At 43.6% G+C, this 14565-nt stretch overlaps 1 protein-coding gene across 2 annotated transcripts in view; it reads right to left on the bottom strand.

Moving 5' to 3' along the window:
• Positions 1-14565, bottom strand: part of LOC115643178 (histone acetyltransferase p300-like) — a 125239-nt gene that overhangs the window by 72297 nt on the left and 38377 nt on the right. For both annotated transcript variants that reach the window (XM_030547029.1, XM_030547037.1), the window contains exon 3: positions 613-789. In XM_030547029.1, the coding sequence (XP_030402889.1) occupies positions 613-789 (177 nt within the window). The remainder of the gene's footprint in view (positions 1-612; positions 790-14565) is intronic.

Here is a 14565-nt window from a genome sequence, read left to right as displayed (position 1 = left end):
AGATGATGAAAATGAACATGCGTCAGTCCGCTGTGCTTTGGATTGTTATTGAGCAGAACCCATCATCAACATGGATGCACGTCCTCTGTAATGGTGGTTGAAACATGAAGGGACATATGAATCTTTAGCACATCTGGCATGTAAATATCTTACAACACCAGCTACAACAGTGCCATACGAATGCCTGTATTTACTTTCAGGTGACATTATAAAACAAGCAGCTCGCAGCATTACCTCCTGCAAATTGTAACCAAATTGTTTGTCTGAGAGATTGGTTGAAGTAGGAATGAGTGGACTTGTAGGGGTTACGTTTTATATTGTTTTATTTTTGAATGCAGGTTTTTTTGTACATAATTCTACATTTGTAAGTTCAACTTTCATGATAAAGAGATTGCACTATGGCACCACTCACATTTTTCCTCTTTTCCCAGCTCTATCTTTCATAGTGAGAATTAGACCCTCCTCTAGGCATACCCTATGACACAAGGGGACAAAGAGAATGCACACGGTATTTGACTACTATAAAATCCAAGAGTACCACAAGCAGAATATTGCAACAAGCCCATATGTGATCTGCTACCATATGAACGTGGAACCTATAATTCTACCTACCATGTTAGGCATTCCTGTCCCGGGAACTGGCTTCTTGTCCATTGGAAACTGGGGTAAGCTGTTTGGTAGCCCAGTCTTATTCTGCATCTGGGGACCAAGTCCACTGGCTCCAATCTGTTGCCCAGTGTTCTGGCTGTACGGCGAGCCATAAGGACTGGGATTGCTCATCATTCCCATCTAGGAATTAAGAAATTAAAAAAAAAAAAAGTTATACTAGGTTTAGTTAGGAAGATGTGTTTCCATTTAATTTTACTTAGCTTACTATTTCATACAGCATACTACAAGAAGAGACTAGCTGGCACATAAAGAGCCAGGAACCAAAAGTCGTCTGCTATATGAGGCCCTAACACATGCTGCCTGTTCCTCCTCCAAACTACTTTATGTACCTTCATACCCTTATCATAGCAAGACTAAACACACTGATTATGCTGTCTTCTTTAAGAGTTCTACAGAACTAGTTGACACCTGTGCTAGTCTGGTTAGAACTGTTTCAATATTTTCATTGTAAAGCATTTAGTCCAGCAAGTTTATCACTCAAGGTTATCTTTCCTTTAATTATTTTTTACTATGGTGCTCATCACTATATAGTATTAGCGCACTTCACAAATGACTACTGTATCCTTGCATCATCAGTGTGTGGTAAAAAAGCACCCTCATTTTACAGATGGAGAGCTCAGGCATAAGAGAGCTTAGATGATTTGCATATGGTCATTCAGGCCTGGTCTACACTATGTGTTTAAATCTATTTTAGTAGCGTTAAACCGATTTAACGCTACACCCATCCACACGAGGCCTTTTATATCAATATAAAGGGCTCTTTAAACCGGTTTCTGTACTCCTCCCCGACAAGAGGAGTAGCGCTGAAATCGGTGTTACAATATCGGATTTGGGGTAATGTGGCCACAAATCGACGGTATTGGCCTCCAGGCGGTATCCCACAGTGCACTATTGTGACCACTCTGGACAGCAGTCTGAACTTGGATGCAGTGGCCAGGTAGACAGGAAAAGCCCCACAAATTTTTGAATTTCATTTCTTGTTTGCCCAGCGTGGAGCTCTGATCAGCACAGGTGGTGATGCAGTCCCAAATCCAAAAACAGCTCCAGCATGGACCGTATGGGAGATACTGGATCTGACCGCTGTATGGGGAGACAAATCTGTTCTATCAGAGCTCCGTTACAGAAGATGAAATGCCAAAGCATTTGAAAAAAATCTCCAGGCTATGATACAGAGTCCACAGCACAATGCTGCATGACAAGTGTAACAGAAAGCCAAAGAATCAAGTGGACGCTCAGGGAGGGAGGGGGGTACTGAGGACTCCAGCTATCCCACAGTCCCCAGCAGTCTCTGAAAAGAATTTGCATTCTTGGCTGAGCTCCCAATGCCTGTAGGGTCAAACACATTGTTTGGGGTGGTTCAGGGTATAGCTCGTTAATTTACCCCCCTCACCCCCCCCGTGAAAGAAAAGGGAAAAAAATCGCTTGACTTTTTTATATGTCACCCTATGTCTACTGCATGCTGCTGGTAGACGCGATGCTGCGGCAGTGAACAGCATTATCCTCTCCCCTCCCCTCCTCAGTGGCAGATGGTACAATATGACTGATATCCATCATCATCATTAGCCCGTGAGTGCTCCTGGCTGGCTTCAGGTGAGGTTGGCCGGGGGAGCCTGGGTAAAAACAGGAATGACTCCCGGTCATTCCCAGTAGATGGGACAGAACGGCTGGTAACCGTCTTCATCATAGCAACTGGGTGCTGAGCTCCATCAGCCCCCTCCCTTTCATGTGTAAAGAAAAGATTCTGTACTGCCTGGACTATCATAGCAGCGGGATGCTGGGCTCCTCTCCCCCGCACAGTTTAATGTCCTGCCTGGATTATCATAGCAGCTGGAGGCTGCCTCCCCCTCATTTTATCTCACTAACAAGTCAGTGTTTCTTATTCCTGCATTCTTTATTACTTCATCACACAAATGGGGGGACACTGCAACAGTAGCCCAGGAGGGTCGGGGGAGCAGGAAAGCAGGTGGGGTTGTTGCAGGGGCACCCCCTAGAACAGCACGTAGCTCATCATTTCTGCAGGATTTGACACGGAGCGGCTGTGCTCTCTGGTATACTGGTTCTCTAGCACACTTGCACCATATTCTAGGCAGGACTGATTCTATTTTTATATACCATAAAGGAGGGATTGACTCGGGGAGTCATTCCCATTTTTGTTTTTGCGCCCCCAGCCGACTCAGCCAGGGGCATCCATGACAGCAGCAGACAGTACAGAATGACTGATAACCGTCTCTGCTGTCTTGCAAAGACAAATGAACGCTGCTGTGTAGCGCTGCAGTACCACGTCTGTTAGCAACATCCAGTAGACATACAGTGGCAGTAAAAAAAGCTGAACGGGCTCCATGGTTGCCGTGCTATGGTGTCTGCCAGGGCAATCCAGGGAAAAAGGGCGCAAAATGATTGTCTGATGTTGCTTTCACAGAGGAAGGAATGAGTGACGACATTTACCCAGAATCACCCGCGACATTGTTTTTGCATCATCATGCATTGGGGTCTCAACCCAGAATTCCAAGGGGCAGGGGAGACTGTGGGAACTATGGGATAGCTACAGGATAGCTGCCCACAGTGCAACACTCCAGAAATCGACGCTAGCCTCGGACCATGGACGCACACCACCGAATTAATGTGCTTAGTGTGGCTGCGTGCACTTGATTTTATAAAATCTGTTTTACAAAACCAGTTTATGTAAAATCGGAATAATCCCGTAGTGTAGACATACCCACAGATGGACAGTAGGAGAGCCAGGAACAGACCCAGATACCTCAAGTTCCAGTACAGTGCCTTAACCACAACATCGTTCCCAGTTAGAAGTTAATCAAAACACGGCCTCACTCCACTCTGACATTACTGAGCTAGTCACAAGCATTTTTACAGAGTAGTTCATGTTCTATCACTGTTTTCCAGACCATATTCTTTCATAACATTGTTCTAGAGGTGAGGAAATACACACACACACACACACACACACATATACATCTATAGCAGGTTTGGCTAGCAGAGTTCTTGGAAAAGAAAACCTGACCTGGAAAAATTGCTAGAGTCTTGCTAGCAATAACCATGTTATATCCAGTTACAGCTAGCACTGTTGCGAGCCCGGTGAAGAGAAAGACAAAAAAGTTTAAAAACTTACAAGATCTCATCTATAGTGAAGGGTTGTCTACACAGACTTAGTGAGTGGCAACATAGGTGCCCACAGTAGCCTCCTATGTGAACCCTGCTACCACACACTGGAAGCTCTAGAATGCACTTTGACATACTGCTATCAGTATATCAAAGTACAGTAAGGAACTTTTAGTGAATGGTAGCAGGGTCCATAATGCCAGCCAGTGCATGGCTGGCTAGTATGCTGTAGATTTACACCCTGGCTTGATATGCACCAAGTCTACATGCAGACCAGTCCTTTATCTGCTCCAATTACAGCAATCAGTGGTCAACCGCCTGCATGGCTGCACCAGTGCAAGTGATACCACCACTATTTTCATCAATAGAGCTTAACCCAAATAACTCCTACCTATCTGTTAAAGCTTCCAGCCCCAGTCCCCTGCACACCAAACACCTTCTACAGTACAATTGTGTACTTTCAATACAAAACCAAGAGGCAGTATAAAATTTCATTAAATATCAAAGACACATAGGAAATGTCATACCGAATCAGACCTGTGATCCAGGCAGTCCAGTATCCTGTATGAAACTAGCCAGTCCCAGATGTCTGAGAGGAAGGTGTAGCATAGTACCCTGCGGGCAGTATGAAGTCATGAAATCTGCCCATAGGACGTTTCCTCCTACCCTGCATGAAAATTTATATCCTTTCAAAGCAGTTGTTCTAAGTTTTAAAATCCTTACTCTACCATCACCAGGGACGTTCTTGTTGGATATCTATCACTGTGGCAGATGCATCACCCATTTACATATTTAATTCAATAAAACTCTGTTTTTAGCACATCAGAAAGATACCAGAGAATTTCCAATCTGCTGCACTGAGTGTGCCTCAGTATCCAGGACACCTGCCTCAGAATTTAGGTCAACAGTCCCATGAAGAATAGAGGACATTGTGTCCACCAGCCCTTTCCCTTCCTTCACCCCCTCCAATTTCTTTCCCTATACTGTGTCCTTCCCCTATATTCCATTCCTCCTTTGGTTTCCTCTTATCCCCACAAATGTCTTATACTCCTCTTTTCTTCTAGCCTTAGTCCCATCTATATGGGTTCAGCTCTTGAAGACCTCCATTCCAATCTGTTCCTCAAAACCGTGCAGTTAATCAAATCCTTTTGTAGGACATTCATCTAGTTCCAGTTTTAAGTTTAAACACATTGTTTCCTATATATCTGATTTTTTTGCCTGGACAAACAATTCAAGCCTGAAATTTCCTCAACTTTTCTATAACTGCTACTGCCTTTACACCTCCTCCAACCTTGGTTCATTCTAGAAAGGTTCATCCTTGTAACTCCAAGTATCCATCTTACCATTTTCATTTTTTTAACTCTTTTTTCTCAGACAATTTGGAAATTTTTCCAGGAATGTAACAGCAGGAAGACTAAAAATACAATAAAGGTCAGCATAAAAAGTTTTCACCATTATCCAAGTGAGATGTTAACATCCTTCCATCCCATAGCACTTGGGAAAGAGGATGCTGAAATACGTATCAGAATACTTTTATTTTGGACACACATTATTTGGAAACTCCATTATATATACTGGCTTCTGATTAGCAGGTATTTAGTCAATTTAAAGCCACTCAATTTCCTTTGGCTGTTCTGTTTACCTACTCAATAAAACAGCTTATTGGCAGCTGTGACAGGTTTGTGTCTCCTCCATTACCATTCTCCTAGGCTGTTCTTGGGTCCTCTTCCTAGAGTGAATAACTGAAGTGGCTGCTTCTACTGTTCAGAGTTTTCTCAAGCTGCAGAGTGAAAGCAATCTGCTTCTCAACTTAATTACTGCCCTGAGATTACCTGTGCTTATCTAAAGGCTTCTTTTCTTCAAGTAATAGCTTTTAGTGATCCATTACAGTGGTTCTTCAGCCAGCATGCAATCTCTAGGTCAGAACCAGACTTGTCCATTACTGGCAGAAGGGGAGTGGCTCTCTTACTGAAAAACCTGCCACTCGAGACAAACTTCTACCAGGCAAGATAAGTTCACCAAACTCTTAGAAAAGCCAACTTTTTAATACAAAAACCTCACACTAGTTAATAGTTTCACCTACTGCCATGCATGGGATGGATCTTTAAAAATAATGGAATAAAAACTAGTATTCATTTTAAGCAGGAATGATCCTCTGTCTAGATACAGTGATATTACCTGAAGGACATTTCCAGGTAAGCAGATAAAATTTTCCTATTCATTCAATTAACACCCAAAGATCCCACCAGCTGAGGAATGGATGTTTACTTTTGCAGAATTTGGTGAAATATGGATAAATGCGGCTATAATGCACTTGATCATAAGCATACGACTTCTGCCCATGACATCACAACAGTATTAAAGAAACAGATTCTATGGTTTAACATATTAGTAAAAACCTTTAAGTTTCTGAAGTTCTCCATCTCAATTTTAATAGATGATTTAGAGAGGCTCTAGTTTAGTTCAATGTAGACTCTGGTAGCCCCATATGTCCTGCATATACCAAAAATTTTCTTCAGTGTGAAAGTTTGAGACAAGGATATGTTTTTTGATATTTTGGTGGATAAATAGTGGTTCAGTCAAACATTTTCTGTTTCATATATACCCAATACCAAGACTAAGTGGGCTCCTGACTGACACCTATCTGGCAGTTGTGACCACCACCACCACTAGAAAGTCCACCTGGATGGACTGCAAGTACAAGACATCTCTCTCCAGCTTTCAATCAAGCGTAACACAAGTGCAATAGGTAGGAGGTAGGTAAGTCTTGCCAGATGCACAGAGAATACTTAAAGTGAAGATGTGGTCTCATACAACATAGCAGCCTTCATACACCCAAGTTAGACCTCTCCAAATGAATTCTAGGACATAATTCATAAATTATTTATCGCTGTCAAAAGTGGTCTCTTCACCAGTATCTAAACCTCTCCCAAATCTAAGAACTGATTTGACAACTTTTTAATTGATGTTAGTGTGATATCATCCAAGCAGCTCTCTTTAGATACATGCCAAATACTTGGAAGCTAGCTAACATTTGTCTGGTTTGGGGTGCAAACTGATTCCTGTGATAATATAAAACTACGTGGTAGGAATACAGGAGACCGGGGGGGGGGGGGGGGGGAAGAGTCACATTAGAAAGAGCCTCCTTCTTGGCCCCTAGGTCTCTATCTGACAAAGTAGCAGAGAATCTTTGTTTTAAAGGCAAATACGTCAATTTCTGTCTAAGAATATCTAATTGGAAGCTCCACTCTGATGATCTCTTGAGGCAGTCTGCTTCTGGTACAAAGAGCATATATCCCCCTTGAAACAAAGAATGTTTCAATAAGTGGTTCCTCTCCAGTTAGAAGAGCAGAGAGATACAGAGTGATCCTGGTTTTTGGTTTTGTTTTTTTTTCTTAAATATAGCTAATGATATGTATGTTGGCAATTAATTTAGTGCTTTGAGACAATTACAGGCCTGCCTTGGGATTTGGACAGTTGTTACTACGTTCTTTGGACACTGTTCCATGTATTACATTCATTCAGGAGTAGGTTCCCATACTGCAAGGATGTACTGTGTGAGTGAGGGAAAGACTAACCTGTCTGGCTATTTAAATATTCCCTTCTAAATATTCTCTTTCTTCCATCATTTTAGATAAAGACTGCACGATTTTACACAGTTAAACACATGATGTAATGTGGAGGAGAAACCTTTGGATCACTCATCCTGAGCTATAGAGTCCCATATGAGCCAATCACCACAACAGGCTTGCAGTGATAGTCATACGAACTGCTCCCAGAATTGTCATAGGTTTGCCCTGGAAGAGATGACGCGATCACCACCAATGAAGGACCCATCAAACATCTGAAGAGACTGTCAAGTGGTAGTAGATATTCGTATGTAGTATCAGAGGGGTAGCCGTGTTAGTCTGGATCTGTAAAAGCAGCAAAGAATCCTGTGGCACCTTATAGACTAACAGACGTTTGGGAGCATGAGCTTTTGTGGGTGAATACCCCCTTCCTCAGATGCGTCTGAGGAAGGGGGTATTCACCCACGAAAGCTCATGCTCCCAAACGTCTGTTAGTCTATAAGGTGCCACAGGATTCTTTGCTGCTCTTATGTAGTAGAGACCCAGTGTTCAGAAGTTCTGAAGAAGTGAAGATGAAGTACTGTCCATGGAACAGTTTACATAAAAAAACACCCCCATGTCGACCAGCTGAAGTCATCGGTCTGTTGATGCCTGGAGAGTGCTTGAGGAATAACCTCAGGAGGACTTGATTTTTATAAAACTTTTCCTTGTGAAATATTAAGAGGCTCAGAGTGGTTATGCAGAGAGCTCACAGGTTTAGAGTTACTGAGATACGGTAGCTTTGATGGTTCCTTGCGAATCCCACGTTTTAAAAACAAAACAATGAGCAGCTTGACAAGTGTGACCGTGTATGACTGCACCTTCATCAAATTGTCCAGACAGCGGTAGATCTGAATCCTCTCTTGTCCATGGCTGTCTACCAGAAATAAACTGTCTGAACATGAAATGAGAGGATTCCAAACCAAACAACTTATGGTTGTTCCAGAATGCAAAATGTAAGTTGTTAGCTGGAACATACTGAAAATATAAAGCTCCCTGATATCGTGGAACATAAATCTCAAAGCTAATTTTTGATTCAGAAGAGCTGGTCTCTATCCTGGAATCTGTTTTGCACATAGAGAGGTTACAGATGGACCAGTCCAGAATTTCTGTCATCCCAAGGAAAATGGAGTTGAAATCAAGTGATACTGGACCAGACTGAAAAGAAATTCTTAATCCTCTCTCCCAAGTGAAGATAAGCCCCATGCCAGAAGACCTTCACTGTCTTGCAGAGAATCCTTTCTGGACAGCTTCTCTGGCTAGTATTGGAAAAGAGGAAGTTACTCACCTTGTGCAGTAACAATAGTCCTCTGAGATGTATCTCTCTCTATAGCTGCTCAACTGTAGATGTATCTGTGCCCCTATGCCTCTGACGGGAGATTTTAGGTAGCAGCGTCCGTTCGGGCAACACATGTAATCTCCCTCCTTCGTGCTCTGCCTAGAGGCTAATTTAGCCCTGTGTAGGCAAACCACCCTGTTCCTTCTCTACTGCAGAGCCCCTTGTCAAGGACTCTGAAGTAGACAGGAGGAGGGTGAGTCATGAAGCACCCATAGGGGGACATCTCAAGGAACCAGTTACTGCACAAGGTAAGTAACTTCCTCTTCTTTGCATAGTGTCCCTACGGGTGCTGCACAGTAGGTGACTTCACAGCATTCCCATTCCCCTCCTCGCACCAATGGAGGGCTGGGGCTTCAGAGTGGAATCTTATTGATAATACTGTGGAGCTGAAGATGGCATCAGAAGCTGAGTCTTGAGTAATTGCATAGTGTTCTGGAAAAGTATGAGCAGAAGCCCAAGTTTCTACTCTGCAAATTTCTGAGATGGGAACATCTTTAATAAATGCAGCCGAGGTGGAAAGTGATATCATGGAGTGTGCACTAATTTCTGATTGAGGTAGCAGGTTATGAGCATGACAACAATAGTTAATGCAGTTTAAAACCCCATTTGGACACCTTTGAGCTGACTGTGGAGGCCTTGGATCTGTCCACATTTAAGGTGAAGAGTTTAGAAGATTCCCTAAAGCCCTTTTGATCTATCCAAATAAAATGTTTGGTCTCCTAACATCAAGTATATGTAGTATTGCCTCCCTGTTGTCACTATGCGACTGAGAAAAAGTTGGGGAGATGAATGAGCTAGCTCATGTAGAAGAACCGGGCCATCTTGGGGAGAAACTTTGGATGAGGCCTTAAAGTGATTTTGTCTTTAAAGAAAGACAACCGTGAAGAGTGGGTGCACCATCAACACTTATTTCCCCTATTCGTCATGCTGAGGTGATGACCACTAGAAATGTTGTCTTTATTGGCATGTGCAGAAGAGAACAAGGTTAAAAGGGTGGTCCAGTTAGGGTCCCATGATGGAACTGGGCTTCTGGTGTGAGGAGGTGGTTTCCCACGCCCTTGAGGAAATCTGTATGTTGCTGGATGGGCAAATATTGAACAGCCATCCACCCTCTGGTGGAAGGCTGTCATGGCCATGAGATGTACTTTGAGTGACAGACCAGCACTTTCTGAGAACTAGTATATAGTCTAGGATCAAAGGAAGGGAGGAAGCTGTCTGAGCAACTTGTTTGGAATTACACCAAATTTGGAGCAATTTCCATGTTTGCAGGTAAGTAAAACAAGTCATTAATTTCCTACTGAGTAGTAACACTTCTTTCAGGTCCTCAGACAGGCAGCTCCTTGTGTTGGAACAATGACGCAGCCACGCCTGGAGCCAAAGGATCTGTAAATTGGGGTGATGGATGTATCAGTCATTTTGGGAGTGTAGGTGAGGAATGGGTTGAAGAGGAATTGGAGGACACATTGCTAGCTGTGTCAGGTATGGGTAACACCCTTGTCTCGGTCAGTTGGGGGCAATCAGTATAACGCTTGCTTTTTCCCACCTTAATTTTAATAGGACGTTTGATATCAGAGGGAATGAAGAAAATGCGTATAGCAGTTTTCTGACCCATTGAAGAAAGCAAGCATCATCTAGGGACTATTTCCCAAATCTAGCTCTGGAGCAGTAGTGGAGACATTTCTTGTTCTGGTAAGTAGCAAATAGTTGTATTGTTGGGGTTCTCCACGATCAAATACATTGTGGAGCACTGTTTGGGTTCATTTCCCATTCATGGTTGTGAGAAAAATTACCGCCGAGACTGACTACTGTTATATTTTGTACCCCTGGCAGACTAGCAATTGATAGAAATACACTGCAGTGGATGCATCAGTTCCAGAGTTTTAGTGCTTCTGTGCAGAGGGAGAGTGATCTGGCATCCGCCTGACAATTTAGGTAAATCATGCACACTATCTTGTCTGTTATGATATTTGTCAAGGTTTCTTCTCCACTTTGGACTTTAGAGTATAGATATGAGGACCTGCATGTGAACTCCTAAACTGAATTACCAGCTTAGATCTGGTTTTGCTGCCACCACTCCCAAATACTAGCTCCCTTCCCTGGACAGTCTTGAGAGACTTTTTCACCAAGTTCCTGGTGAACACTGATCCAACCCCCTGGATCTTAACACAAGGAGAATTTAACCATCTCCCCTTTTTTCCCCCCACCAATTCCTGGTGAGTCCAGATCCAATTCCCTTGGATCTTAAAACAAGGGAAAATCTCAATCAGGTTCTTTAAAAAAAGGCTTTTATAATTAAAGACAGACAGGTGGTAATCATCTCTGTAAAATTGGGATGGAAAATAACTTTACAGGGTAATCAGATTCATAGAGCCCAGAGGAACCCCCTCTATTCTTAAGTTCAAAGTTACAGCAAACAGAGGTAAATCCTCTTAGCAAAAAGGAACATTTACAAGTTGAGAAAACAAAGAAAACTAACACGCCTTGCCTGGCTGTTACTTACAAGTTTGAAATATGACAGACTGGTTCAGAAAGATTTGGAAAGCATGGATTGATGTCCGGTCCCTCTTAGTCCCAAGAGCGAACAACCCCAAAACAAAGAGCACACACACACACAAAAGCCTTCCCCCCACCAAAATTTGAAAGTATCTTGCCCCTTATTGGTCCTTTGGGTCAGGTGTCAGCCAGGTTACCTGAGCTTCTTAACCCTTTACAGGTAAAAAGATTTTGCTGTCTCTGGCCAGGAGGGATTTTATAGTATTGTACACAGGAGGGCTGTTCCCTTCCCTTTATAGTTATGACAATATTCGAATGAGTATCCCTGATGAATAGGAGAAGGTGTGCACAAGCCTACGGTTGATATAGAGTACAGCTTCCATGGGGACCATTTGCTCTGAACTCTGATTTTTTAGGTGGGCTCCCCAGCCTATCAGAGAGGAATCTGCTGTTAGAATCAGTGCTGCTGGTGGTTGTGTGAATGAGATCCTTGCACATACATTGGGTGGATCTTTCCACCATTCCAGGGAGTGTTTCACCCTGGAGGGTATTGACAGCAGCTTGTTGAGCCTGTCCTTGTTGGATTCTAAACGTATCTGCGCCATGTCTGTAGATACCTCATATGTAATTGGGCAGGAGATGTCAAAAATATGCATGACACCATGTGCCTGAGAAAATGAAGGCAATTTCTGGCTGTCATTTGTGGGCTGGCCTGAACTGTCTCTAGGAGACTGGTCAGAGTGTTGAATCTGTGCAGTAGGAGGAATGCTCTTCCTTAAACTGCATCGAGTTCAACCCCTGAAACTCCATACACTTTACTGGAGTCAAGGCCAACTTCTGGGTACTGAGCTGTAGACCAAGTTGTGCAAAAATGTCCTTTGGGTGACTTGTAGGGCATCTTTGAAGGAATGAGAAGGCAGTCATCCAGACACGGGTAGATTAAAATATCCAATGTTCATAGATGTACTGCTACGACAGAGAGGACCTTGGAGAATATTTTGGGAGCCAATGAGACTGAATGGAAGTGATCTGTACTGGTAGTGGTCCAGCCCATAGGTAAATTGAAGGAATCTTCTGTGGGACAGTAGGATTGAGATGTAGAAATAGATATACTGTACATCAAGGGCAGAGAACCAATCTCCCTGCTCTAGAAATGGAATACGTGCTGCTAGTGTGATCATCTTGAATCTTTGTGCCTTCACATATCTGTTTAATGCTCTATGATCTAATTAATATGGGTCTCCAACCTCCTTCTCTCTTGGCGATCAGAAAATATTTGGAATAAAAGCCTTTGCCTTGGAGGTGAACAGGGACAGGTTTTACAGTCCCAAGGTACACATCACCTGCTATTTCCTGACATGAGTCTCGTGAGAAAGATCCCTGAAGAGGGATGGGGAGAGAAGGTAGGTAAAAGGGAGGGAGGTATAAGTGGATTAAGTAACCCTTGGAAATGATCTCCAAGACCCATTTGTCAGAAGCAATGTTTTCCCAGTTCTGGAGGAAGAAAGCTAGGCAATATCCAAAAGGGATGTGGAAGGGTCTGTGTGTTGCAGCTATAATAAGGAGTGGTTGCTCAGGGTCTTGACCAAGGCTTCAAAACTGGTGCTTGGAGGTTGAGGGCTGAAATGTTGAAGATTGGGAGGTTAACTATTTCCGCTTCTGCATCCTAGGTCTTTCGTTGTGGTTTGTTGTACCACTGTGGTGGGGAAGGGGGGAGACTCTGCAAGCTGGTTGTAAACTAATGAGTACGTTCCTAGAGAGTGCAGAGTGGCTTTGGAATCCTTTAAAAGGGTGAAGCGATGTGTCAGTCTCATCAGTGAAGAGTCTAGAGTCCTCAAAAGGGAAGTGCTCAATCGTTGTCAGTACTTCCTTAGGCAGTCCTGAGAGGTGTAAACCATGAAGCCCACCTCATTACCACTGCCACTGAAACTGAGCAGGCTCCTGTAGGCACAGTGTCCAATGTGGTCTGTAGCTCTGTTCTCACTACCAGCTGGCCCTCATGGATGACTGCTTGAAACTGTTCTCATTGTGCTTTTGGCAAGTGGTCAATAAAGTGAGTTTTCCATAATTCATGTGTTCGCACTTCACCACTAAGACTTGATAGGTTGAAATCCTGAATTGCAGAGTTACTGAGGAGTATGCCTTCCTCCCAAATAGGTCCAGCCTTTTCCACTCTCTATCATAAGGGTTTGATTTAACATAGTGGCGCTTTCCTTGCAAATTAACAGCATCCATGACAAAAGAGTTAGACTGAGGATGCATAAAAAGAGTGTGCTTCTTTGGGGGACGCATAGTACTTCTTGGCTGTTTTACTTGGTGCAGTGGAGGTTCTTCTCTGCCAGATGATCTTGACAGGGTCTAAAAGCTGCTCATTGACTGGGAGGATAATTCTTGAAGAGGTGGTGGTGTATAATATGTCCAGCAATTTGTGGTGGGTTTCTTTCATTTCAGAGGAAATTTTCAGCGTGTCAGCAACCCTCTTAGTGAGATCCTGAAAAAGCTTAAAATCATTGGCCTGTGATGGTGGAGGGGACATCACCGACTCATCCAGTGAGAGGAGAAGGAGATATTTGCTGGGGGTATAGTCTTCTTTCCTAGTTTGGCCTCTTGCTCCTCAAAAAAGTTTCCTTCTGACATTCTGGGGCTCTGGATACAGAGATTGTAGGAGATCTCCTAGTTGAGTTTCTGTAGGAGACCCTGGATGCCCAAGTAATATGGTGCCTGTAGGCTGCCCACGGATCTCAGTATGGCCACTGGGGACGAGGAAAGGACATGAGTGGCAGCACTCACAGGTGGCCATATCAGGAGAGTTGGGGACTGGAGCGTGGGTGTTGTTGGGAAGGTACCAATTGTTGTAATTATGAGGCATGGTGAGAAGCCAGAGAGAAGTTGTTGTCTTGGTCACTCCTGCTGGAATAGGATGGGGCTGATAGGGAAGCTGGAGGTGAATGCACTAGTACCTCTGGTGATTCTGGGTACCAGGACATGCTTGATACCAGTACCAAATAGCAGGAACTCTGGCATCTCTGTGATCATAAGAGTATTGTTGCAATCGGTATCATCAGAGGTTACTGGTGCTGATTCATCAGTACCGATGATCTTTAATGGGAGTTGCGGTTCAAACAAAAGGTTGCTCTGAGGCGGTTGGTGCCCGAGGATTTCTTTTGCAGTACCAGTTTTGCAAAGACTATGCCCTTTACGCCTTTAGGCATTACAGCGGAGCTTGTACCCGAGGGTCCCTGTGTCTTCTGGGTACCATATTTCAAAGTCACCAGTGCCAAAGTGACCAACTGTGCCAGGATCTTCTCTGGCTGGTCAGAAGCTCAGTTTGAGGGCTTG

The sequence above is a fragment of the Gopherus evgoodei genome, chromosome 1 (assembly GCF_007399415.2).
Source record: "Gopherus evgoodei ecotype Sinaloan lineage chromosome 1, rGopEvg1_v1.p, whole genome shotgun sequence".
Classification (NCBI taxonomy): domain Eukaryota; kingdom Metazoa; phylum Chordata; order Testudines; family Testudinidae; genus Gopherus; species Gopherus evgoodei.
This window is presented reverse-complemented; position numbering and strand designations above follow the sequence as displayed.